Genomic DNA, 27,683 nt, shown 5'->3' with positions numbered 1-27,683 from the left:
ACTCTTGCCTCTCCTTCCCTCTCCTTCTTTTTCTCCCATCTGTGGCTGTCACAGGTCAGAGAATTCAATGGGGTCTCTGGAGAAATCACATCTGCAGCCCCTCAAAGACTCTGGCTGGGGACTGCAGAGACACAGGGACATGCACAGGACCATGCAACACTAGTCACTTAAGTGTGAACACATTCACATATGAAGCTAAGAACATACAGAAAGGTCTCAATAACTGAAGATTATACATGCAAACACACCTTGGACATGCAAGAGTAGACTAGCAAGCACACCTAGACTCAAACACAGACTCACACAGCTGCACATTCATATTAGAAGTGACCTTTAAGATATAAAAATATGCACAGTGCACACACACAGGTTCACGCCTGAGTAAATAAGCAGACAGAACTGAACTGACTTGTGTATACTCACCCCCAGAAATCAAGACGCATTGTTCCCAGTGTCCTGTGTATCCGTTTTCATGATGTCCTTGCCAACATCCAGGGTGGGGGTAAGGAAGGAGGGAGTGAGCCGGTCATTGACAGCCCAAGCAGGAAGTATGGGTGCTCACACTCGGGGACAATGATGAGACAGGAGGCGGGAACAGCTGAAGTTACATAACTGGGTGGAAGGCCAGGTTCAGCATAAAAGTCCAGCTGGAGTGTGCAGTGAAGTGGACGGTGCTCAGACCAGGACCATGGAGCCCAGTGTCCTGCTCCTCCTCGCTCTCCTTGTGGGCTTCTTACTGCTCCTGATCAGGGGCCACCCAAAGGCTCGTGGCCACCTTCCACCAGGACCCCGTCCCCTGCCCCTCCTGGGGAACCTCCTGCAGATGGACAGAGGAGGCCTCCTCAACTCCTTCATGCAGGTGAGACACGCACAGGGCCTGTGTCCTATGGCCTAGCCCCATGTTTGCTCCTGGAGATCACTCATTGGGATGAACGAGGGACTCCTTCCAGGTGGGAAGGTTGCTGAGTGAAAGGTGAGACGCTGATTGGTGGTGATGGATGGTGCTCAGATCGACAGGTGCGTCCTCGCTATGTTGGAATTGTGTGGGGCACTGTGCTTCGAGTGTGAAAGGGGTCCAGGTGTTGAGGTGTAAGCGTGTAGAATTTCACTCTGTGGGGCCTGTCTGTTCCAGAACAGAAAGAACAATGTCAGAGGCATCAACAACAGGCTTTGCTCCTGCCAACAAAAGAGAGCAAAGATTAGCTTCAGGTGTTCAGGGACAAAGGGGAGGAGAGGTAGGGCGGGAGGAGGGGCAGGTAGGGAGTGCTTATCAGTTCATTTCAGCAGCTAGCACTGTATTTATCAGGCTCCGCATTGATGCTTCACACTCGGGATTTCATGTTTGATTAATCACCACTTGCGTACTAATAATGACTTGGCACCTGTGGTCCTACCTTCCATGAGGGAGCTGAAGCAATGACTGTAAATCCCACTCCTCTGTCCCTCCACATGGCTGTGGAGATTTTCCTCATGAACCTTGTGTTTGTTACCCCTGGGTTCTAAAAGATCCCCCCATCAATGGCAAATTTAGTTATTTTAATTTATATATTGAAACATGGTCTCCCAGTGTCTTTTAGGTTGGCATCCAACTTATATTTTCCTGCCTTAGCCTCCTGAGTGGAATGGCAAGTGTGTGTCACCCTACCCTGACATATGTATTTGAAACATGTGCTTCCCACACATTGGAAAGCCCAAGTCAACACCCTATTGATTTTATTTTTAAAAATCCTTTGACAATTTAACATATGCATATACCGGATCTCCGTCATTTGTGGCCTCCTTTCCCACTCTCCTCCCTCTTTCTCCCACATGAACCCTTCATTTTGCCAACAAGACTCTTTCTATTTTGATATCCTTCTGTTTTTTCCCACTGAGTTTAATTAGGGTCATTCACATGGTCTCATGTGTGACTTATTGCTTGGAGATCACTTAGCATGAAGAGGCAGGATGCTTTCTAGGCTCTAGGTTCATTTGGGAAGGTTGGTGTGGAAAAGGAGAGATGCTGACCCCTGTCTAAGCATGGGTGGGGCCTACTTACTGGACCATGAGCATCTCGTGAGTGACTACAACACTAACGAAATTGACACCTATCCCCAGTACCACTAACTGCCCACAGACCCACAGTGAGGTGATTTATTTAGTATGTATATAGTGTTCTGTGCCTGCCTGCATGCCTGCAGGCCAGAAGAGAGCACCAGATCTCATTATAGATAGTTGTGAGCCACCATGTGCCTGCTGGGAACCAAACCCAGGACTTCTGGAAGAGCAGCCAGTGGTCTTAATCTCTGGGCCATCTCTTTCAGCTGCATGGGGACAGTTTGCATCATTAAGATACGAACACACATGACAGACTTTGTTGACTCCCAATGGAAGGCCCCACCTTCTCTGCAGAGTGGATGGGGGGTGGGATGGGGATAAGATGGGGGGAATAGGAGGATGGGAGAGAGCGGGAACTGGGATTGTGTGTAAAATAAGATTGTTTTAAAAATTAAAAGAAGGTAAAAACATATGATCACACAGGGTCTAAGAAATGTGCCACTGGCAGGGAATTAGGGCCTCTACCAGCTGTAATGTGATGGTTGATTTCCTTTCTAACTATATATATATTTTGAATGATAAGGAGTCCCATGTTCCACCACATAGCATCATAGCGGTAGGGTTGGGGAGCAGAGCTGCATCCCTGGTACCTGATGGCCTGGTTTGAGATATGTAGATACATTTCCTGTTCACCTGGGTGATACAGAACACTGTCAAAGCAAAAAGGTTTGCCTCCCTAAGTTTTATTTTATGTTTATGCGTGTTGCTTGCATGTATACATGTGTATCATGTGCATAGTTGGTGCTCTAAAGGGTATGGGATTCCCAGAAATGAGTTACAAATGGTATGAGTGCCATGGGGTGCTGGGAACCGACCCATCGTCCTCTGCGAGAACAGCATGTGCTTTTAAATAACAAGTCATCCTTCCAGCCCCACCCCCAATTGAGTTTAAAGATCATCTGAGGATCCATAAGGGTCTACATAAAAGATAGGATCTGATGAGATTCCTGAAGACTCTTTGGAAAGAGAATAAATGGGGAAAGAAGCTGTTCCTGAGGGACAAAGGGGGACAGGAGAGGGAGAAATGGTCCCAGGTGAATGAACATGATGTAATGGAGGAGAGGTAGGTGCTGAATTTTGGGGTCATGGGGAGGAATGGCTTGACTGAAACCAAGAATGGTGAGATGGGAAATGGCCCACCCAAGTCAGCGAGAAGAATGGTGAGATGGGAAACGGCCCACCCAAGTCAGAGAGAAGAATGGTGAGATGGGAAACGGCCCACCCAAGTCAGAGAGAAGAATGGTGAGATGGGAAATGGCCCACCCAAGTCAGCAAGAAAGACCCTCCCGGTGGTTTTTTAAATTTTTTGTTATAACAATAGGGAAGAGACGCAGTCTTTTATAAAATAAAAAGCTTTATGTGTCTGTAATGACGACTCAGTGGTTAAGAATGCTTGCTGCTTTTCCAGAGGACCCAGTTTGATTCCCTGAACCCATATCTGACAGCTAACTACTGCCTGTCACTCCAGCTCTCGAGAGGATTTGATGTTTTCCTCTAACCTCTGGGAGTACCGCCCTGCCCACATACACAGACATACACAGACACACATATACACATACATACACACATAACACACACACAGACTGACACAGACATACACACACACACATAACACAGACACACACAGACTCACAGAGAGATACAGATACACAGACACACACATAACACAAGACACACATAACACACAGATACACAGACACAAACACACACAAACAGAAACACAGACACATGCAGACATACACACACAATGAAAATTAAAAGCAAGGTGGTTTATTTAGATTATAATCATGAACAGATTTTCCAAGATCCAGCACTTCTTTTATCCAGCCTCTAGTGGGAACCCCTCTTATGTGTCACAACATGGTGGAGAGGAGAAAAGAGGATCTGTCACTTGCAGAAGAGGCTAACCACATGTAGCGGCCCTGTTTTATAATAATCCATTCTCCACGAATCCAGCTCTTTCTATGAGACCAACATTAACCTATTCTGTGGATCTGTCCCAAAGACCCAATGCCTCTCACTAGACTCCAGCTCCTGAGGTCTCTGCCACCTCTCAACACAATTACATTGGAAACCAAGCTTCCAACACAGGAACCACAGAGGACACTTTAACCATGTTCAAGGCATATAACATGGAAAAGCCAAGAAAAGGGGAGCTCCAGATAGATGGAAGCCAAGTGGTAGTGATATTCCATGGTGAACTGCAGATGCAACCAGCTCAGCTCTCTCAAATGGGTTGTAGATGAGTTTGGAGCCTGACTCAAATTCAGGTGCTAAAGGCCATGTCAGCTCCGTGAGTTCCAGTTCAATTCCAAATTGCTTGTTTTTGCTGGGTTTGCTGATATGCAATCTGGAACATTCTCTGGAAGCTTTAGTTGTGGCTGAAGAAACAGGCCTATACTCCCAGGCAGCTGTGTTGCTGGAAGTGAGTGTGGGCTTTTATCACGTGTGTTATTGAGATTGACATCTTAAGTATGATGAAATACTGTTGGCCAGGAGTAGAGAAACAAACCAAGCTGTGGCCTCCAGTAACTGCCAACATTTGGACTAAATAGTCAACTGCCTGAGTCTTTTTTTTTTAAATTCTTTTAAAGCTCAAGGACAATTTTATTATCATTTGAGAGGGAAACAGCAAGACAGACAAGTTGTGAATCTTGGCAGCTGCCGGAGTTGAAAGATGGATAGGAAGAGGGAAGTCATGCTGTTTGTAGGCTGCCACATAATGAAAGAGGGTAGGGCAGTATAGCACCAGGGAGAGAGAGAGAGTAGGCACAGAGTGCCAGGGAAAGCAACCCAGCCTTTGGTAGAGATCCAGAAGAAGAGATTAAAAAGAAAAGAGAAGGACAAGTGCGACTCTCTTCTTTCTTGGGGATCGTTGGCTGCTGGTCTACAAAGTGGGAGGGAGCAGAAGTGAGTGACAGTTTGACAGCTCTTGGGGAAACAGCTTAAGTGTTATCATGAAGCTCCTAGTGCAAGTCCTAGCTACCATATGTGGAGTATGGTCCTATGGCCAAGCTCCCCACACAGTGTCTGGTTACCATAGGGTCAGCAGGCAGGAGAACTCTAGCAGGGAACTATGCCAAGGGTCACACTAGAGGTAAAGCCAACATCCAGGCTTAGAGCCCTTTTCCAAATAAGGGCAGACAGAGAGCAGGAAGTCTCATTGGAAAGGGAGGCCTCTATGTTGCCAAGCTTGGAGAGAGCTGCCAGGCCGTGGTAGACTGCAGCCTCTGACCAGCAAGGCCTTCCAACAGTGTATGTGGAATTTTTCCACACCAGCAGCTGCTTCCAAATTACCACACAGTATATTAACTAATTAATTAATGTTCGGCCAATAGCTCAGACTTATTATTAACTAGCTCTTACATTTTAAGTTAACCCATGTTCCTTATTTATGGTCTGCCACGTGGTGGTACCTTTATTAGGATGGCACATTCATCTTCTGTTCCCTCTGCATCTGGATGGCAACTCCTCTGACTCTACCCTTCCTCAGTCCACCATTCTCGGTTTGACTTTCCAGCCTAACTGTATCCAGTTCAGTGATTGGCCAGTCAGCTATTGTGTTTATTAAACCACTCACAGTGACATATATTCACACAGTGTATATAGAAGGATTATTTCACAGCACAACAAAAGAGAAATGATTTTCCAAGTAAGCACTAGAAAAACTGATGACAGAAGTTCTGCAAGTGGCTGCACCAAGGCCACGGAAGGAGAAGCACACTAGCACAATAAGGGAATGATTATTCCTCCTTTATCCTCATCATGGTTTATGAATCAGCTTTTCCCAGGGCTTGTCTCTTGGCTGGGGATTGATAGGTCCAGATGAATTAACTCTTAAGGGTGGAGTCAATCTTTGGAGCAGGTAAGAATATCATGTCTCCTCTCAGGACCAGAGGGAGGAGGGAGAATGGATAAGGATCAAGAGATAAGGGTGGAGTCTACTTTAAACTGATTTTTTATCCTCTTAAGAATAGTGTCTCTAAAATAATTTGGGAGATGGCTGAAATTTGGTGATGAAACGTTTCTGAAGCTGTTCCACAGGGATCAGTGGATCAGTGGATCAGGGATTAGTGACTGGTATCAGTCACATGTAGCTCTGGGAAGAAATGTTCATTTAGGAGAAGTCATAAGAAGGACATGGGTGGGGGTAGTGGTGGTGGAGAGCTGGCTCAGCAGTTAAGAGCACTGACTGCTGCTTAGAGGACCTGGTTTTGATTCCCAGCACCCAAAATAAATGGCTCACAACCATATGTAACTTCAGTTCCAGGGGATCTGGCTTCCTCTTCTGCCGTCTGAGGGCACTGCACTAATGTAATGTGCTTACGTACATGTAGGCATAACACTCATACAAAATCCATCATACTCCCTTGGTAGGTTCACAAGAACACTTATCTGTGTCCACTTGCTGGGATCCTCAACAGGCTTTTAAGTGTGGCCTCTGAGGCCTGATTCAAGTGTGATGAACCTGGTGTTTATTTTCAAGTGTTCTGATAGCTGTTGGAGTGGCTAGAGACACTGCCTGGGTTTCCTCACTCCTAAGATCCTGGAGTGTGACCACCTGTTTTATCCTCACAGGAACTTCTTTAGAGCACATATTATTCACATAAATCAGACTTGGGGGAAACTCAAGTGCAGTCTTATTAGAGTTTGAGATTAACAGCACCAGGGCTTGGCAGCTGCTGAAAGAGGAAGATGGATGAGAGAAATAGAGGAATCTATGCCATTTGTAAGCAGCCATGTGGTGAAAAACGAGTGGGTAGGCTTCAGAAAAAGAGGGAAAGCTCAGAATGTTGGGGGAAACACGCCCAGTCTTTGGTCAGTATCTGAAAGAACAAAGGATAGAAAGGAAGTTTTGGAAGAACCATGATTTTCTGAGTCAGGACTCAGAAGAGGAGGCAGGTCCTATGGTAGAGGAAGTTCTGAAAGTGACTGCCTAGGATTTGGAAATAAGTGTAATAAATTATTATTATTATTATTATTATTATTATTATTATTATTATTATGACTATTACTGTGTGTCGCAGTGTATGTGTACTTTGTGTGTGGATGCCTGCACCTATTCCTTGGAGGCCAGATGGGGGCACTGGTTGTCCTCTATCATTCTCTGTTTATTCCTTTGAGGCAGGGTCTCTCCATTGACCTGGGTCTGCCATTCTCTCAGCTAGGCTGAAAACCAGCAAGCCCCACCATCTTCCTGTCTCCACCTCCACTTTGGAGCTGAGGTTGCAGGTGTGCTTGGGACACCAGGCTTATAACTAGGTATAGTATAACAGCAAGTGTTCCCAGCCACCTCTCCAGCTTCAATTGCACCCTAAAATGATTTCTTCAGATTTATTTTTATTTTATGTGTGAGTGTTTCGCCTGTACATATGTCTGTGTACTATGTGTATGCCTGGTGCCTGCAGAGGTCAAAAAAGGGCATTAGATCCACTGGAACTGGAGTTAAAGATAGCTCTGAGCTACCATGTGGGTGATGGGAACCAAACCCAGGTCTTCTGTATGAGACCTTAGTCCCTGAGCCATCTCTCCAGTCATTCACTTTTGAGCTATGATATTGTTGAAGTTGATCATCATCTGAATCAGTGGTTCCCAACCTTTCTAGTCCCTGTTTTATGCCCTGTAGTTATTATCTTCTCACAATTCTGTCTCAGTGTGTTGATGTCACTGTGCTCAGACTTCATTGAGATAACAGCAAATGTAATAAGAAGTTGTTTTCATGCCAACATTAAGTTGGTGATTATTTCTATCATTGATCTGATAGGCAGATTTTTATTTCATCGATGGACAAGATTCCCTGGTGTGGACTCACCACTGTTTGTTCTGTGTAGCATATTATTAAGAAGGCTTCCTTCTAGGAATAATCTGGTTCATTCATTTGGTGAATAAGTGTATATATTTTTGCTATTCTACAAGCACTTGGAGGTGAAATTTCTTTGTATGCTTATACTCATCTTCAAAAATTAGAGCTGATTCTTGATAAAGGCAGAGTCTCTACTCACAGACTCAACCAGCTGTGGATTGAAAATACTTGGAAGGAATGCATTCAGGTATAGCTCACACCTGTCACTCCAGCACTTCAGAGTCTGAGGCAAGAGAATGACAAATTTGAGTCAACTTAAGCTACATAGAGAGTCCCAGCTCAGCTTGGCCTACACAGTAAGATCCTGTCTCAAAACATAAACCCCTGTAAATCACACATGTGTAGAGTTTTTCTTAGCATTATTTCATAAATAACATCAGTCACTGACCGTTTTCATAGCCTTTCATTTCTATTAGCTCCAGTGCAATCTTGAGAAAGTAAAGTTTACAGGAGGATGAAGGAGGGTTATTTGCAAACACAACACCATGCTCCTCAAGGGCTCTCAGCTCTGGAGGATTGTCATGTTCCTGGAACCAGTTCCCTGTAGAGGTAGGTTGCATTGTTAAGTATTTCCCAACAGCCCATACTGTAGTCATGAGTTTGAACTCAAGACCATCACCAGGGATCATTACTTCCCCTTCCCATGTATCCAGTGAATGGGTCAAAACCATTTTCTTGAATGTTGTCAGGAAGTATTGAACAGGCTGAAGCTGGATCACAGAAAGCATGGTTCTTGATTGAGATTCAGAGCTGTCCAGACTGAAGGTGTATGGGCAAGGATCTATATCTGTATTTATATCCATATCATTTCTATGTCTGTGTCTACATCTATATCTATGTCTGAAGTAGCAGGTTAAGTCCAATCCCCTCATTAGTGAGAATTTATTTCAAACACTTGAGAAATAAGGAAAAAAAGTTCTTTAGTAATGCAATAACTGGTTCTTGCCAACATCCTAGAGAAACTCCCTTCGATGTGAAATTTTTAATAGCTTCTGTAGATCTTGAACACAAGCAATCTGCATTTGCTGTCATCTGTAAATATCTTTTAGGTTCCATCAGACTTTGAGCAGTTAAACATGTTTTACAGAGACAAGAACTGTAAATCTGGCCATTTTGGATAAGTGAAGATTTATAGCAAAGATATTGTCACCACCTGTTTTAAGGCTGATCATTGTTGTTCCTTTGGAATCATGTTCCTTGTGTCTCAGTCACTGTTCTATTGCTGTGAAGAGACAGCATGTACAAGACAGCTCTTGTAAGAAAGCGTTTATTGGGGGTTGATTATAGTCTCAGAGGTTTAGTTCATTATCATCATGGCAAGACCATGAAAGCAGGCATGATTGATTCTGGATCAGTAGCTGAGAACTCCATCCTGATCTGTAGGCAGAGAGAGAAACTCTGGGCTTAGCATGGGTTTTTAAAATCTTAAAGCCCACCCTTAGCGACACCTCCCAATCCTTCCAAACTTTTCAAGTAGTGACACTCCCTGGTGACCAAGCATTCAAACGTAGGAACCTATGGGGACCATTGTTATTCAAACCACCACACCCAGGTCATCTGTTCTCCTGGCAGAATTATACTCTTTCTGATAAGAGAACCAGGACTTAACAGTGGTTGTTACTCACCTTTGAACTACCCAGCAGAGCCTTGTCCTTTGATATGGGAATGGAGCCTAATACCCAACATTCTTAACAAATATTAAATATATATATATATATTCTCAGAAGCCTAAACTGCAGCAAACCTAAACCACAATTATATTCAAAGTGCAACTATTTTCGTACATTTTCTAACAAGTCTGGTTAGTTTAACCACATATCACTGAGTCATCTTAGAGGCAGTAGCACTGCTTGAGTTAAACCCTATCTTCTGCAACTTAGTATTTCTTAAACAAGTTTATTGCTGGGTCTGTTATAGCGTCAATTCATCACTCTCAGTTTTCCTATACCATATTTTTATTTTTATTGATTTTATTTATATGTTTATTTTATTATTTTTTATTTTTATTTTTTTATTTGATTTTTTGAGACACGGTTTCTCTGTAGCTTTTGGTTTCTGTCCTGGAACTAGCTCTTGTAGACCAGGCTGGCCTTGAACTCACAGAGATCCGCCTGCCTCTGCCTCCCGAGTGCTGGGATTAAAGGTGTGTGCCACCACCGCCCGGCCCATATGTTTATTTTTTTGAGACAAGATTTCATGTAGCCCCAGGCTCAGCTTAACAGCAGCCAGAGATGATCTTGAATTCCTAATTCACCTCATTTACTCCCCCAGTACTGAGCTTATGGCACGAGCCCCACACGCACAGTTATACTGTAATGCTGTACTGCTCAGAACACCCAACATCAATGCAGACCTTCGTGGTGGTGGATTAACCCTGAAATTGCTATGTCCTCAGAAGAGGAAAGGTGGCCAGCGGAGGGGTAACTATTTACCCGTCTGTGTCTAGGTGTTTTCAGTGTAACAACAACGTCTGCACTGACTAACCACAACCCTGGTGCCTTTATCCTTGGCAGCTTCGAGAAAAATATGGAGACGTGTTCACAGTGCACCTGGGACCGAGGCCTGTGGTCATGTTGTATGGGACAGAGGCCATAAAGGAAGCTCTGGTAGACCAAGCTGAGGCTTTCTCTGGCCGGGGGACAATTGCTGTGGTTCAACCAATCTTCAAGGATTATGGTAGGAGTCTCAAGGTTTGGGATGAGGTGGAATAGTGAATGGGCACAGAGAGAGGAGAATCTGATAGAAGGAAGGGCAAGGGGTGGGAAAGGACCCAGGTCTCTGTGAACTTCTTCTGTAACTCACTTATCCTTCCCCTACATTCTTAGGTGTGATCTTTGCCAATGGGGAACGCTGGAAGGCCCTTAGGCGATTCTCTCTGGCCACCATGAGAGATTTTGGAATGGGGAAGCGGAGTGTGGAGGAGCGGATTCAGGAAGAGGCCCGATGTCTGGTGGAGGAGCTGAGGAAATCCCAGGGTGAGTCCTGGAGAATGAACATCAAGGAAGATGGTGACACAGGGACCTGAGTGCAGAACCAAAGAAAGAGGCTAGACATACATGGGCAGAGAAAAGAAAGTTACACACACACACACACACACACACACACACACACACACACACACAAACACACGATGATGGTACTTGGAATACCACAGAGCCTAGAATCATAGAAGACCTGGAGGAAGACTCGTAGATGATAGACTTCTAAATCCATAAAGCAACCCCTGAATCCTTCTCTGCACCGTTCCTGCCAGTAGGAGTTAGCTCTCAGCTCAGAGTCAGAATGTTGCCCGGGGGGAGGTACAGGGTAGAGACTGACTTACACATGCTCTCCTTCTCAGCTCCCTGGTCTGAATCCTGGCCCCACTCATGAGTAGTTGTGTTACCTTTGTTGAAGTTAGTGACTTTTTCTGTGTATACTAATAGCATTGCATCTTCTGTATAATACTGAGAGGAAACTAAGTAAAATGGTGTGTGTAATCTTGAGTGTAGGACCTGGTGCATCATATGTACAAATGGGGTATCAGCTGTTGTTATTCTTTGAGTAGTGAGTGGTGGGGACAACTTTACAGAGATGGAGCCAAGGCCAAACGTTCCTCTTGATGCCATGTCTCTTGTCCTGCATCCTCACCCTCCAGGAGCTCCCCTGGACCCCACCTTCCTCTTCCAGTGCATCACAGCCAACATCATCTGCTCCATTGTCTTTGGAGAGCGCTTTGACTACAAAGACCGCCAGTTCCTGCGCCTGCTGGACCTGTTCTATCAGAGCTTCTCACTCATCAGCTCATTCTCCAGCCAGGTCAGTAGGTGGGAAGAGAGGAGCATCCAAGGCAGAGGGGAAAAAAAGCTGCTCTGTGTGCAAAGAAGGGAGTGTCTTAGGGCTGGTTAAAAGGCAGAGACAACATGGAGAGGCAAGGATCCTGAGGCCTGGAGGGATGGAGGGAGGTAGGAATGAACAAAGGGAGGGAGGGATGTTGTTAAGCAGGGTAGAGAGACCCAGATGCAGAAATAGAACCAGCCAACCTTGAGAAAATGAAGACACGGGGCTCTGGCTGTAGGTACGAGGACAGGGGGGTTGTCTACACAAAATAAGCCAGGTATGGCGGGTACACCTATGCAATCCCAATACATGGGAGATCAGAGTTCAGTGTCACCTTTGGATAAGTATTGAGTTTGAGGATAGTCTGAAAGTCACAAAACCCCAATTGAAACAACAGCAGCAACAGCAGCAACAGTAGCAGCAGCAACAACAAAATGATGGATTAGGAAAGAGAGATAGAGAATACAAGGTAAGTACTGGAGAAAGATCCAGAGAGACAGACTGATAGTATGCTGTATGTGTATGTTCATAAGAGGGGAAACAAAGGAACAGAGAAGATGAGCAAAGTAGTGGGGAAGGATAAAAAAGGGAAGGGGTGAGGATAGAAGGAGAGAAGGCAGGGACTCATGGAATGTGTGGACCTAGGAACAGCTTGCTACTTGAGACTTGATAGCTCCAAGTAACTTCCTGGACCCTTCTTTCTTGCAGGTGTTTGAGCTTTTCTCTGGCTTCCTGAAGTACTTTCCTGGTACACACATACAAGTCTCCAAAAACCTGCAGGAAATTCTCGACTACATTGGCCACAGTGTGGAGAAGCACAGGGAAACCTTGGACCCCAACAATCCTAGAGACTTCATCGATACCTACCTTCTACGCATGGAGAAGGTAAGTCCTGCGTGAATGAGAAGGGATGGCTGAGAGTGAAGGCTGAGGATGTGAGCGGAGGAAAAGGGGGCAGAGGATGGGGAGGAGAAACAGGAAATGGAGTGGAGAAGATGCAGAAGCATCTGGAAAAGAAAGAGAAAATGTGATAGGGAGAAAGAAGGGTGGGAAGAAACATAGGACACAAGAAAAAAGCAGGAAAGACAACAGAGGTTCTAAGAGTCTGGGAGATAAACCGTGATAAACTACCAGAGAGCACAGTAGAGAGAGAAGACAGAACAGACAGAGATCAAGTGGTATTTTTAAGGACTGAGAAATGCCATGTGGTCTAGATATTGAGACAGAGGACAGTTCTCAGGATGTGTGTGCCTCTCCCTGCAAGGCTCCAGGCACCCCTGACCCTCCCTTCTCTCTCCCATCTGGAACCAGGAGAAGTCCAACCAACACACAGAGTTCCATCACCAGAACCTCATGATCTCCGTGCTGTCTCTCTTCTTTGCTGGCACCGAGACCAGCAGCACCACTCTCCGCTATGGCTTCCTACTCATGCTCAAATACCCCCATGTTGCAGGTGTGCCACAAACAACCAGTTGGGGAATCTTCTAGCTTCCTATTGGCTGTGGAGGTTTGTGTAGATGAGAGAGACATGGGCCTCTTATATCTGGAGCTCTGAAGGCTTTGGTCGACATCTAACCTAAAGCAGAGCTGTGGGTGGTGTGTGAATGAATACTCAGCTGGTCCATTTCCATTGTTTTCTCTCATCACTTAAAGATTGATCCATCCATTCACCCACCCATCCACCCATCCATCTTCCTCTATCTTTACATTCTTTTCTTCATTCCTCTTTCTATCCATGCATCTCTTCATCCATCTACTTATTCTGTTCATTCAGTCACCTATTTATCTACCCACCAAGCCAGCTGTCACCTACCAATCCCTTCATTCATTTTCCCATCCATCTAGGCATCTATTTATCCAAACACCTATTTACTCAACCATCCTTTTATCTACCCACCTCTAAACACTTATTAATAATATACACACACACCTAGTACCCCACCCACTCAACCATGTATCAATCCACTGTCTAATTTTTGGTGTACTCATTGATCCTTTAACCACCCAACCAGCCATTTCATTCATTTATTTTAATTAACTTAGTTTTTCCTTTGATCTGTAGGATTGAATAAATTGTCGTTGATTTATTCAGACATCTATTCTTCTATCAACTGGTTTAATTTCTTAATCTTTTCACTAACTGGCCTTTGAACTTTCCCATGCTTATCCCTTTCTTCATTTATCCACTATTTGAATCACCTGTTGACTTACAAGTTGAATACATAATCCAGTGTTTAGTCTGTCTGTTTCATTAACTCATGAATATGTCCATTTATTAAGTAATTGATCCATTGATTTTCTTATGTATCCATTTTTGCATGTATCTGTTGATAGAATCATTTGCTAATCTACCTACTTTTCCATATTATTCCTGAGGATACAGCCTTGAGTCCTTAATATAACATTCCGTGTAAAGTTTTGGCGTATATGCAAGTACTAGTGTGTGTTTGTATATGTGTGTGTATGTGTGCATGTGTGTGTGTGTCTAGAGAAATGATTCATTCCCTTGAAAAGATGAGAATTTTTACTGTTTTCTCCTTTACATTCTTGCATCAATAAGATTACTCCAAAGTCTCCCTATGTAGTAGCCTTTGTTGTATGTTTTTCTTTTTTTTTTTAAAAAAACCCACTGAAATGGGGTTGAGACTCATGGAGAAGAGCTTTAATATAGTTTTAATCATGGGCACAGAGAGATAGTCACTTAAGAACAGGACAGTCTTTTGTACCCTCAAGTGCACTGAGTTTTTCAGGAGAGTCTTCTTGCTGCACTCTTTCCTGGGCTGTTGGCTCATAGAATAAAATATCATTGCTATAAAGCTGGCAAAGTAAATCCACTATTCCCCTTTTCTGTGCAGAGAAAGTCCAAAAAGAGATCGATCAGGTGATTGGCTCACACCGCCCACCCAACCTTGATGATCGCACCAAAATGCCTTACACGGATGCAGTCATCCACGAGATTCAGAGATTTTCAGATCTTATCCCAATTGGAGTGCCACACAAAGTCAACAAAGACACTTTGTTCCGAGGGTACCTCCTCCCCAAGGTGAGATCAGCTGAGACTCTACATCTCTATGCCTCGAACCTCCTCTTGTATTACCCTCAATCCTAGTAACAGATTGTTTGCATTTTCCCAGCATTCCCTAGTTCTTATTGCAATCAATAATCTTCTTGCAATATGACTGTCTGCCGATGGGAGTCAGGGTATGTTAACATCTTTGTCTCTCACAATGTCTCCTAGAACACTGAAGTGTACCCCATCCTGAGTTCAGCTCTTCATGACCCACAGTACTTTGAACAACCAGATACCTTCAATCCTGACCACTTCCTGGATGCCAATGGGGCTCTGAAGAAAATTGAAGCTTTTATGCCCTTCTCTACAGGTGAGACGGACCTGTGCTTCATTTCCCAGACACTAGAGAGCAGGTTCACTTTCCAGGACACAGGACTAGGTCCAGGTTTACTGAGTCTATTCTAGCTGCTGCCTGAATCATCACTTTCACCCTGGCCACAGTCCCACTAAGGGCTTCTTGAACTAAAGGAGCCCTGCTCAGGAGGACTTTGGGGAGGTATTGATAAACCTGTGAACCTGAGCAAATGCATTTTCTTAAGAAACAGCAGCACTTGTATGAACTGGGTAGGGTCTTGTACACTGCTATGAACTGGGTAGGGTCTTGTACACTTCTATGAACTGGGTAGGGTCTTGTACACTTCTATGAACTGGGTAGGGTCTTGTACACTTCTATGAACTGGGTAGGGTCTTGTACACTTCTATGAACTAGGTAGGGTCTTGTACACTGCTATGAACTAGGTAGGGTCTTGTACACTGCTATGAACTAGGTAGGGTCTTGTACACTTCTATGAACTGGGTAGGGTCTTGTACACTTCTATGAACTGGGTAGGGTCTTGTACACTTCTATGAACTGGGTAGGGTCTTGTACACTTCTATGAACTGGGTAGGGTCTTGTACACTGCTATGAACTAGGTAGGGTCTTGTACACTTCTATGAACTGGGTAGGGTCTTGTACACTGCTATGAACTGGGTAGGGTCTTGTACACTTCTATGAACTGGGTAGGGTCTTGTACACTGCTATGAACTGGGTAGGGTCTTGTACACTTCTATGAACTGGGTAGGGTCTTGTACACTTCTATGAACTGGGTAGGGTCTTGTACACTTCTATGAACTAGGTAGGGTCTTGTACACTTCTATGAACTGGGTAGGGTCTTGTACACTTCTATGAACTGGGTAGGGTCTTGTACACTTCTATGAACTAGGTAGGGTCTTGTACACTGCTATGAACTAGGTAGGGTCTTGTACACTTCTATGAACTGGGTAGGGTCTTGTACACTTCTATGAACTGGGTAGGGTCTTGTACACTTCTATGAACTGGGTAGGGTCTTGATCACTGGGGAGGCATTGATTTTAGCTGTGAGTACTGGGGAGATGGGACATGTCTTGACATGCTTATCTCTGTTTGCATACTCTAGTTAAATTGTAAGAGACATCAAAATTACTACCATTTATTTGAGCCAAGAACCCATTAATGATGGACAAACTCTTGAACCAGAGAAAGTTCAGTTATAGCACCCAGCAGTGTCAGCACACGGTGTCTGTAGACCAAAGGGAGCTGGGCATGAACATACAGCTTGATGGGTGCAGGCTCTGCTTTCGCCTTGCTTGGCCATGCTGAGGTATTTGGCAGCCTGAAGTAGGTCAACTTCTGTGAGTGACTGAGATTTGTTCTTCACTGGAAGAATATAATCTCAAGTAGTGTGTAGTTGGAGTGCCTGATGTGTTTGGTTAGTTTGTTCCATACAGAATCTGCCTCTTACCAAATTTAATTCAGTTGAATGGACTCTGTGTAAATGAGTAAACTTTGTGTTCAGGTTTCTCATCTTTTAGAGAGAATTTCTAGAAGGAATTCCTTAACCTTTAGTTGTCCCCCTTCTCTCACATCCTCATGCTAGGGGTGGAAGCCAGTGCTGAGTATGTGTGAAGTAAGTTCTCTTTGAAAGAGCCCCCACCTCCAGCCTCTCCTTGGTGCATTCTAGGAGATGCTCTGTTGCTGAACCTCCCTGCTCTCTGCCCTCATCCCCTCACTGAGGGATTTTACGCAAGTGCTTTCCCACTGAGCCATGTCTCAGCTAAGAGTAGTCTAGTTTTAAGTGTTCAAGTGACTTCAGTCACCCTGTCTGCAGCCTTGCTCCTGGCTGTGTCCAGTCCAATGGTCTCCTTTCATGTTTCATCTTCAGAGTTGTAGACATGTAGTGTTGTATGAGGCTACTTGTTCATTTCCTGGCTGCCCAGACTCCCAAAATAACCACACAGAAACTGTATTAGTTAAATCACTGCTTGCTCTAGCTTATTATTGACTAACCCTCATATCTTAATTTAACCCATATCTATTAACCTGTGTATTGCCACGTGGCTGTGGTTTACCGGCAAAGATTTGGTGTCTGTCTCTGATGGCAACTCCATGGCTTCTCTTCTTCCACCTTCTTTCTCCCAGCATTTAGTTTAGTTTTCCCCATCTACATATATTCTGCCCTGTGCAGGCCTAAGACAGTTTCTTTATTAACAAATGGTATTCACAGCATACAGAGGGGAATCCCACATCACCCCCCCTTTTCTGTTTAAATAAAAAGGAAGGTTTCAACTTTAACATAGTAAAATTACATATAACAAAACAGGTATCAAGAAAGAATTACAGTTACAATATTTATATCTACTTTATCTCTTATCATAACTAAGGAAAACTATAACTATAAATTCTTCAACTCCATCAAAGACTCCAGAAGGATTTAATATTACCCAAGTAAACAGGAAGAGCATTGTAAGCAACTTCCAAAACTCTAGAATTGACAGAGACATCTTGCTGCCTGGACAGTCACCCGAAGGTCTTCTGTACGATTGGGGCATCCATCATCAGCCTATAGGCCCATAATATCCAGCAGACTTTTCCATGAAGCAGGAAATTTTAAAGACAGTTCTGCCTATATTAGCATTTTGTCAGTCACTTTTTTCTGTGTCCTACAGAATGTCTGGCAGATTTTGTCATGAAGCAGGAACCCTGAAGGACTGTCTCACCTTCTTTAGTAGTCATTTTTCTGTGGGTCCTGCATGTCCAGTTCGGCATACCATTAAGCAGTCCAGGCCTGAGCAGTTTCTTGCCCAAATGGCCACCCAACTCCATAAGGAGCCTCTTCAATGCCCGTCTTTCTCTTGAAACAGATTGGTGCTGCCAGAGGCAGATGTGTCTAATTGTCATGAAAAGTCCTAAGTTTTTAAAACATTTTAAATGACATATTCTGAAGGTCTCTGAAAGATTTGAAGAATACCTATCTAACTGAAATATATCTCTATATAACTAGAAAACCTAACTAACATGACTACAAGCTTGACTATTATAGATGATTATCTATTAACTTATGTAGTAATAAGGAGTGGCGGCGGGGCTGCGTCCCCAACACCCCAGCCGCCTGCTCGGCTAGCTTTTGCCCCGAAATAATTACACGGACACTGTATTCTTTTAATCACTGTTTGGCCCATTCTGCTCTAGCCCTTACTGGCTAATTCTGATATCCCGATCAACCCATCTCTAATAATCTGTGAGCACTGGTCTTAGTGAGCACCGGTCTTACCGGGAAGATTCTAGGTTGGAGCTTCATCGCGTGTCTCTGCCCGGGAGCCGGGCATGGCGTCTCTCTGAGGCGTCTGCTCTGGAGAGGAGAGCTATCGAGTCTGACCTCACTTCCTCTTCCTCCCAGCATTCTGTTCTGTTTACTCCACCTACCTATGTCCTAACCAATAAAATGGTCCAGGGTAGTTCCTTTATTGGCCAATGACCTTCCTCCATCAAACTTATATTTCTTAATTATACATTACATTTTTAAATGATTACACAAACACGACACCTTAATCAAGAACAGAAATACATATACACAGTATAACAAAATTGACCTTAAATCTGTATCAATAAACCAAGATCCATATCAATGCAGATCTCATAGCATATGCCTCTTTAAATGTAAATAAACATTTGTAAACAATCATTTAGGGATATAGGTGTAGTTCTCTTCAAACTGCTTCTTGCTGTTTATTGGGCAAAGTATTTTTTGAGGGGTGTTGAAGGTGACTTTTCAGGGGATCTTGGTCCATTAAACCACATTAGTCTAGAAGGATTCCACAGGTTCTCATCTTCTGCAGAAACAAAAGAACCTCTTTTACAAAGCAACACATTCTTTGACCCAAATTTTGAAATTAAGATACCTTTAAAGTATGTATGCTGGTTTAGCTTAACAGCCCATACAATGAAATATCTCTTGTTATGTAGCTCTTTAACAGTCAAAAAATTTAAAGAAAACACAATAATATACATAATCCAGACTCTGTGAATTTTCCATCTTTACATGGCTTATTAATTTTACTCTATTACTTTTTCTACAATTTAATATTTATTTTATTATCTTTATTCCTTTAATCTATGACTGCCTGTACTCTTTTATAGTACATTTACTGTCTCTTTACTCTTTTTCTTCTCTTTCCCAAGCTTATATGCATTTTTCAAACACACAGTGTCTTGTTTAGAGGTCTTTTATGTCTGAATCTGTCCTATTGTGTATCTGAAATCATTTTCTTTCCAAGAGTACTTTTTAAAATGCTAAGCAGCATAGTCTCAGCGGTCTTGGGTGCTGGCTTTGCCTTTTTCAGACTTTAAATATGGTGGGGGTAGTTTACTGCAGGTTCTAGGATCGCTGGGTGTGAACCATCCTTACAACCTCAACTCTGGGTAGCACTGTGCAGCATATAAACCCTTTTTATCTGAGTAAAAGCTAAATTTGCCATGCAGCACACTGCATGGCCTCGATTTATCTCTGTGCATGGCAGCGAGAATCTGCTATGCTTTTTGGTCTGTGCACTCCTAGCAGACTCAATCCTGCTGACTGCCCAGGAGGGGAGTGCTGAGCCTGGACATCATCTCAGCTACTTTCCTCCTGACCCCAAGTGGACACATAAGCATCTGGACTCGTAGTGGTGGCAGGCATCAACCCCCCCAAAAGAACCAGAGTTTGTGCTGGCAGCATGGACCAGGAAGCCACTGTTAAAGACATTGCTGAATCAGGAAGGCCTCTCTTAAGAGAGCTGCAGCAAGCAGAGCCCATCTGGGAAAAAAATGTGGCTAAACTTTGTTTTTTAGTGTCTAGAATTTCTTTCCAAGCTTTCTTAGGTTTTATATGGATTTAGTCAACCATGTTGGTGTGTCAATTTGTTTTATGAGGCTGCTTGTTCATTTCCCAGTTGCCCAGACTCCCAAAATAACCACAAAGAAACTGTATTTGACCCATTAGCTCTAGCTTTTTTATTGGCTAACTCTTACATCTTAATTTAACCCATCTCCATTAATCTATGTATTGCCACATGGCTGTGGCTTACCGGCAAAGATTCGGCATGTTTGTCTCTGGCAGTGGCTCCATGGCTTCTCTTCCTCTGCCTTCTTTCTCCCAGCATTCAGTTTAGTTTTCCCTACCTATGTATATTCTGCCTAAGACAGTTTCTTTATTAACCAATGGTATTCACAGCACACAGAGGGGCATACCACATCAGTGGAGGGCATGAGATATAAGTAAACTATCTGTACAACAATCCCAAGTTTAGAAAGCCAGTGGTGTGGAGAAAAGGGATGCAAGAAGAAGACATGAAGGAATGCATGACTAGATACGGTTAAACAGAGAATGAGGAGGGCTTAGGATGTTGGCTAGGAAGTTTAGAAAAAGCAGCCAGAAAAAAAATAGATAAAAAGATAGGTACAGGCACAGATTCAGGTATACCGCTGTGGGATGCAAGTTGCAGCAAGTAAGCAAGCAAGCAAGAGAATGAGCAGACAAACAAGCCAAAAGGATATGAGAGCCAAAGAGACATGAATGGTATCTAATTTGCCAGTTCTAGGTATGAGGTCATTGTTGAGAGTGAGATAGCCATTAAAAACTGCTCTGGAAAAATATGGGTCACAAAACCAGTTCTAGGAGAACTATCTCATACTCCATTAATTTCTAAGCTAATGCTGCCTAAATTCTGGAAAGGTGGTGCTCAAAGGAATAGGGTGATTTCCCTAGACACTCCTACATAGGTAGCTCCCCAAAAACTGGAGGGCATGGGTTCCTGGAAATCCCTCCTCCACCTGAAAACCCAAGGCAGCCAGTTGCAGATTAAGAATCTCTGAGATACAGGGCAAGTGGTGGAGCCTTTGTCTGGGCTTTCAGGCTCCCATTGCTCTGTGATGCTCCATGCCCAAGGTGACAAACCACCACAGGCTTCTTATACCCCTGAGAACTCGTTGAGTGCCAGAGACCCTTCATCATGTAACCTTGCCCATTTTTAATTGTATGAGCAATTGTGTTTAGAAACTTGTTGATATCAAGCTGAACAAGAAAGGAAGGAAGGGAGAGTGGAGGTGGGGAGCAGAGGGAGGGAGAGGAGTATACCATGAATAATAACCCAGAGACAGATATTGGGGTTCAACCTGAAGATTAGAAAAGCAAGGCAGCCAGGCACTGGCTCTTCCTCTTCCTCAGACCAAAAAATGGGTGAGATCCTTTTTCCATGAATTCTGAAGAGTTCACATCCCCTAGTTCATACTCCACTGAGTTCTTGTCTCTTCCCCCTTATATTCCTCTCTCTGCCCAGCCATATTGCCCCTGTCTCTACCTCCCTAATGCTGGGATTAAAGGTATATAATCCCAATTGCTGGGCTCATTTTTGTGTGAGCCCTGTTTCTCTCTCTGTCTTTGTGTCTCTGTCTCTGTCTCTCTCTCTCTCTCTGTCTCTCTCTCTCTCTCTCTGTCTTTGAGACAGAGTTCTCTGTAGCTTTTGAATCTGTCCTGGAAACTAGCTCTTGTAGACCAGTCTGGCCTTGAATTTATAGAGATCTGCCTGCCTCTTCCTCTCCAGTGCTGGGATTAAAAGTGTGTGACACCATTACACAGCTGAGCCCTATTTCTCTTTTAGGCAGATTCAATCTTGTGTAGCCCAGGGTAACCTTGAACTACCAGAGATCTCTCTGCCTCTGTTTCCTAAATTCTGGAATTAAAAGTGTGTCCCCCCACTCTCTGGCCTGTATGGCTGACTAATATGTCTGCTTTGCCTCTGATATTCAGACAGGCTTTATTTATTAAAACACAAATAATGTACCACTATATTTCCCTTTTTACTCTAAAATAAAAAGAAGGCTATAACTAATATAAGAAAAACTACATACAGTAAGTACAATAACTATATACAATATATACTGGCAATAAATGTATCAACAATATCTAGTTCATTTGCATTTGACAAATTCAGAGAAAACACTCCATATCTATCCTATCTTGTGAGTCCAAAGTCTTTTTTACTTTCTATCATCACTTGCTTTCTGCATCTGGTAAACAAGCAAAACTATAACTATAATTATCTAGTTTTCAATTCCCTCAGAGTCCCAAGAAAGAAATAATATTAACTGAATAAGCAGGAAGTGTGAGTAAGCAACTTCCAAAAAAAATGTGAGAAATGACAGAAACAGCTGGCTGCTTGGATAGTCACCCAAAGTTTCTCTGCAATGTTGGGGTATTCATCTTTAGCCTACAGGCCTAGAATATCAGACAGACTTATCTGTGAGGCCGGATATTCTGATAGGCTGTCTCTCCTTGTCTTGACAATGTTTGGCAGACACTTTCTTTTGTGTCCTGCTTGTCCAGTTAGGACATCATACTGTCCACAGTAGAGTCAAGGACCTTTTCTTTCCCTGTGGCTTACTTTTGCCACAAAGAAAATAAACTCCATGTAAAGTTTCTTTGATGCCCATTATTCTCTGAAATAGATTGGTGCTGCCAGGAGCAGACATGTTTCATTGTCATAAAAAAGAACCTATGTGATTAAAACATCTTAAATGCCATAATCTGTAGAACTCTGAAGTGTTTGAAGATGACCTGTCTATCTAAAATATATCTTTGTTTGACCTTGAAAACATATCTAATGTGACTACAAGTTTGATTATAATAGGTGATTAACTACTAACCTGTATTTCCTTATTATACTAAACAGTTGATAATAATAATTTTCAAGGAGTAGATATTTGCATTACATTGTTAAATGAGCTGTATAGGTATGATACTCTGAATAAGAGTAGCAATGTATGTACAGTATGTTCTAACAAAATTAATCTCAAATTTGTATCAATATACAAAATTTGTATACAATATGTAAAAGTCCAATCTAATGTAAAACATTTAAAACTAGTAGTTGCTTTTAAAAAGTAGACTCAATAATCTACCTTTTTATTTTATCATATCTATATCTTCCCTTTTTTCTTTTTAGAGTAGATTCAATAATCTACCCTTCTATCCTATTATATCTATATCTCCCTTTTTTTCTTTCAAAACAAGAACCTTGAATCTAATTTCCTTTGTTTAGCTTTTTTCCTGACCATTACCAGTAACAACTTGTAACCAACTCCTCTAAACAATAACAAACATCCATAACCCAATGAAAGACCAAAAACCACTCACCCCACCTCTTGGGAATGAAGGCGTGTGTTTTTAAATTTACTTCCTGCTGTTTGGGGTGATGGCATCTTTAGGGGATCCTGAAAAGAAAAATTTGAGTTAATTGTCAAGTCCTGGGAGAGGTATATGTGTTATTTGTTGAACAGTCTCTGCGTTATGGGAAATATGGGACTTGTCTCAAGTCCTGGCTAGAATAGTCTGTTAGGCTGGATCATCTCAGCTAGCCACCTCACAATTGTTCTGAGCAGTTGTAGTCCAAAGTTGATCTTTAGGTGGTGTTTTCAGCTTGTGGTGTTATCATAGTCCTGGGGGAATCATAGTTTTGGGGCCCTACCCTCCTTATGGAGACTCCAAAGGCTGCTGTTAGGCATGCTCATGGTTCACTGCAGAAAACTGAAAAGAAAGTCTGAAACCCGAAATCATGTACATGGAGGTAGATAAAACCTTTTTCTAGAGTTAGTTAATAATCTATATGACCATTATGACTTATATAATGACATGAGACAGAGATTTTTTAATTTCATTTTAATAAGCATTCTTGGGTTTAGAGAAGGAGAGACAGAAGGAATACACACACAGAGATCTTGCTATGTAGTCCAGCCTGTTCTGAACCCATCATCTTCCTGTCATGGTCTCCCAAGTGCTGCATTTACAGGCATGTGTATCCATATCTGGCTCATATAGGACCCTTAACAACATCCAGTTGTTAATCTAAGAGTCTTTGTAAACAGCACCTTTACCCTTAGGGCAGCCAATGAAATGGATATCAATCGCCTCATATGAGAAAGGAGGAACATTAAAGCTGCTGCATTATACATATGTACACATACACACTTCTTCCTACTCTAAGTGGGTTCTTACAGTCCAGGAACAAAGGACTTTGATAATCTGATAAAAGCTAGAAATTTGTCAGAAGTGACCATGAGACTTCCCAACAAATTGGCACATGTTACGATTTATTTATTCCTGTATACATGGTTGTATGCATATATATGTGCACAATGGTGGGTATGGGTGTGTTTATATCAGAGGACAGCTTGTGGGAGTTGGTTCTCTCTTTCTAACTTGTGGGTCCAGAGGGTTGAACTCATGTTATCAGGATTGATAGCAGGCGACTTTCCATGCTAAGAAGTCTCACTGGCCCTTGAACCAATTCTTTAACATTTTGGGAATCTCTTAACATTCTCACTTGAACTGCAGGTGAGTATCAAACTCATTCTTATTCATTGCAATGGGAGAGTTGTCTGGGTTTAGGGATGGGGCAGTCCAAAAGCTATATACTTCCCTGGGGCTCACATGCCTCATTCTCTGTGCCCACAGGAAAGCGCATTTGTCTTGGCGAAGGCATTGCCCGCAATGAATTGTTCCTTTTCTTCACCACCATGCTCCAGAACTTCTCTGTGTCCAGTTCCATGGCTCCTAAGGACATTGACCTCAGTCCCAAGGAGAGTGGCTTCGGCAAAGTGCCCCCAACATACCAGATCCGTTTCTTGGCCCGCTGACAGGGCTGAGGTGGCCAGGTGTCCCCACTCCTGTTGAGAATGGCCCCATCTTTCTTCCTCTGTGAAACCTGCTGCAAAAAATGCCATAGGTCACTGCTCAAACCCGTCCACCTTAACTGAAGCTTCTGCAAATCTCCGAGGTGTGTTCTTCTGCCCTGAGAATGGCACTGAGAAATCAGTCAAGTGTCTTGCTTGATGTGTGAACAGAAAGACTTCTGGAGGCCACATCTCATGCTGAGCCAGTTCCCTATTGCTCCTAACAGCCACCGTCCCCATGTAATACCTCTGGTGCTCCATGAGCTAATCTAATGGACTCTGTACATGGTCTGAATTCTATGTCTATGAACTTGCCTAATATGTATGGTTAACATAAACAGAGTCACAGAGCTGTGATCTTTGGTGTCTGGTGTCTTTAACCATATAGTATTATCTAGGTTCCTGTGTTTTGCAGCCCACAGTTACATACCTTCACATGCTTTTGTCATGATCTTTCTTAGCAAAAGCACAATACCTTCTTTCGTGTGTTATGCCAGCCGAAGATGTGGTCTGGATTAGGGTGGGTCTTCCTGCTTCTAATAATCTAATAAGAAAACCCTCACAGGATGCCCAGTAGCCTGTGTTTTAGTTGATGCCTGATACAGGCAAGTTAACACTCGAGAGCAGCCACCATGGTGTCCAGGTCCCTGACCTCCCTGCTATTCTTACATGTGACCTCTTGATTGTCTGGTAACTAAGGTTCTTTCCAGAAGGGCTTCTTACTGCCAACTCCATCGCATTCATGACAGGTTTATGGAAGGACAACTTGTTGCCTTGTTCCCTGTTCCACTGTGAGAATCTGGAATGGCAGGTGGCTGATGCCAGATTTTTAAATCCGCGGAACAGGAACCTACAAGTAAATAAACAACTTGATAAAGTGATACCAGTCGCTCTTTAAACTTGTCCTATGCACAGATGTCATCTGTCTCCGGTCTCTTTCACTGTCTTCTGATGGCCAGCGTAAATCTTCTTCCCCAAGTGTCCAGGTGGACCCTAGCTCTGTGAGTCATCTGCTCTGTTTGTTGTCCTGTTTCTGTTGCTGGAGGAGGAGGGTGTGTCAGAATTCTGCCTTGACAAAGTTCCTGGAAACACTCCCTGGCCTACAGAGAGCTTGATGATGCCACACTCTGACAGATGTGTCTGGGAATCACCCTTTGAGCAATATCCCAGGAAACTGAAATACACACCACACTGCTGGGACAAGCAGGTGCTTGTGGGACGGTCATTTATCTAACATCATCACCTAGGAAGATGTCTCTGGGCAGCCACTGGCCAATCAGCAGGCAGCTCTCAACTCACCTCTGAGATACTAAATTTCTACCTGCCTCATCAAGCCCTCTGTAGCCCAGGGAGAGTTATCAGGACGTTTGCCAAGGTGGAATCCTGGCACACCCTCCTTCACCAACAGAAACAGGACAACAAACACAGCAGCCATCCCTTCAAGAACAACAGGGGAATGTGCAGCATGCCAAGGGAGGACCATGGTGTTCTGACTTCTTCTGGATATTAATATTCTGGACCTGGGGTGACTCCAGCTCAAGGTCTGTCTCTCTCCTGAATAATGGCTTCTGCCTTTGCTAGAGAATATTTTCTAACAGACCCCATGAGCTTACTCAAATCTTTCCAAAGGCTGAGATGTGGAGGAGGTCAGGGTGAGGAGGCAGGAGATGGGAGGAAGGAAGTGGTGCTCACAGGCTGCAAAGAGTTGCAGGCCCATGGCTCAACAAGTATCTCCAGATCAGGTTGGGAATTCTCTTGTTCCAGCCATGCTGTGGTACTAGAGAGGCTTCTAGAATTCTTTTGAGAGGGAACAGAGGGAAGGTAGGTAGGGAGATAGCTTCTGGTAGACGTACTATGTTCTCCATCATGGAGAACAGCAGCATTTCATGTGTGGAGTCTGTGAAACTCATAAAGTCCAAAGCTGGGAAGGTTCCAGAAAAGCTGGGACCAGGCCCTCAGGGAAGGGTATGAGAGAGATGGTCACGTGAAACCACAGAGCTCAGGATAGTGTTCTAAACTGATGAGACCCATACACCAGGGAGTATGATCAGTTAGAGAATGACCTATTACTAGGGTCAACTTGTGAGGTCTGGGCCTTGACTCTGCAGCTGAGGGGAAATACGGAGATAATGTCATAGCCTACATGGGCCTCAGTCTGTTCTAGCCCTGGGTGGACATGAGGTGTTATGGGAGGCCCTAATGGGTCAGGCTGAGGCTTTCTGTGGATAGGGATTCATGACCATTATTGACCCATCTTCCAGACAGTGGTGAATGGGGGGACGATGCGGAGGTAGGGGTAGGGATGATCCCACCAACCCCACTCTTAGGTATGATTTTTATTATTATTATTTTAATTTTTTGGACAAAGACAGAATTGGAACTTCCTCAAGCAGTCTCTCTGATCACCACAAAGGACTTTGTACCAGAAAATAGAGCACAGAGAATGGAATCAGGGTGGAGACTTGGGTCTGGTGGCACAGGTTCGGAAAACCTGGGCTGAGTCCCAGGGGTCTGTGCAGGAAGTACCCATGATGAAGACGTAGAGATGGAGAATGTGGTTGTGAGAGATCTGGATAGAGTGATGTAGAGGCAGGTTCAGGCGTGTGGGAGAATGACAAGCTAAAGATCCAGAGATATATTTCGATATAGGAATTTCCCAGAAAAAAAATAGAACTAAAATATGGGATACTAGAAAGAGTCAACAGAGACACAAATGTCTTGTGGGAAGGACAGATGGATGTGAGAATAACAGGGTGTGGTGGTTTGAATGAGAATAACCCCCATGGCTCAGATCTTTGAGTACTTGGTCTCTAGTTGGTAGAAATGTTTGG

At 43.5% G+C, this 27,683-nt stretch overlaps 1 protein-coding gene across 1 annotated transcript; it reads left to right on the top strand.

The window, feature by feature from the left end:
• The first annotated feature begins 655 nt into the window (after window positions 1-655).
• Window positions 656-25,200, top strand: LOC142841480 (cytochrome P450 2B1). Its single transcript, XM_075958367.1, has 9 exons — window positions 656-859; window positions 10,474-10,636; window positions 10,786-10,935; window positions 11,598-11,758; window positions 12,488-12,664; window positions 13,091-13,232; window positions 14,635-14,822; window positions 15,018-15,159; window positions 24,635-25,200. The coding sequence occupies exons 1-9, from the start codon at window positions 689-691 to the stop codon at window positions 24,814-24,816; spliced, it is 1,476 nt and encodes a 491-aa protein (XP_075814482.1). The 5' UTR covers window positions 656-688; the 3' UTR covers window positions 24,817-25,200.
• The last annotated feature ends 2,483 nt before the right edge of the window (window positions 25,201-27,683 follow it).

Source organism: Microtus pennsylvanicus, chromosome 1, assembly GCF_037038515.1.
Source record: "Microtus pennsylvanicus isolate mMicPen1 chromosome 1, mMicPen1.hap1, whole genome shotgun sequence".
Classification (NCBI taxonomy): domain Eukaryota; kingdom Metazoa; phylum Chordata; class Mammalia; order Rodentia; family Cricetidae; genus Microtus; species Microtus pennsylvanicus.
The sequence above is the reverse complement of the archived record's forward strand: the minus strand, read 5'-3'. Positions and strand labels throughout refer to the sequence as shown.

What these genes read in the sequence shown, in the direction of transcription:
- LOC142841480 (XM_075958367.1), top strand. Translation starts at nt 689, where the DNA reads ATGGAGCCCAGTGTCCTGCTCCTCCTCGCTCTCCTTGTGGGCTTCTTA. An exon ending in ACCAATCTTCAAGGATTATG is followed by an intron (nt 10,637 to 10,785) that starts GTAGGAGTCTCA and finishes CTACATTCTTAG; the next exon opens with GTGTGATCTTTGCCAATGGG. An exon ending in TCAGCTCATTCTCCAGCCAG is followed by an intron (nt 11,759 to 12,487) that starts GTCAGTAGGTGG and finishes TCTTTCTTGCAG; the next exon opens with GTGTTTGAGCTTTTCTCTGG.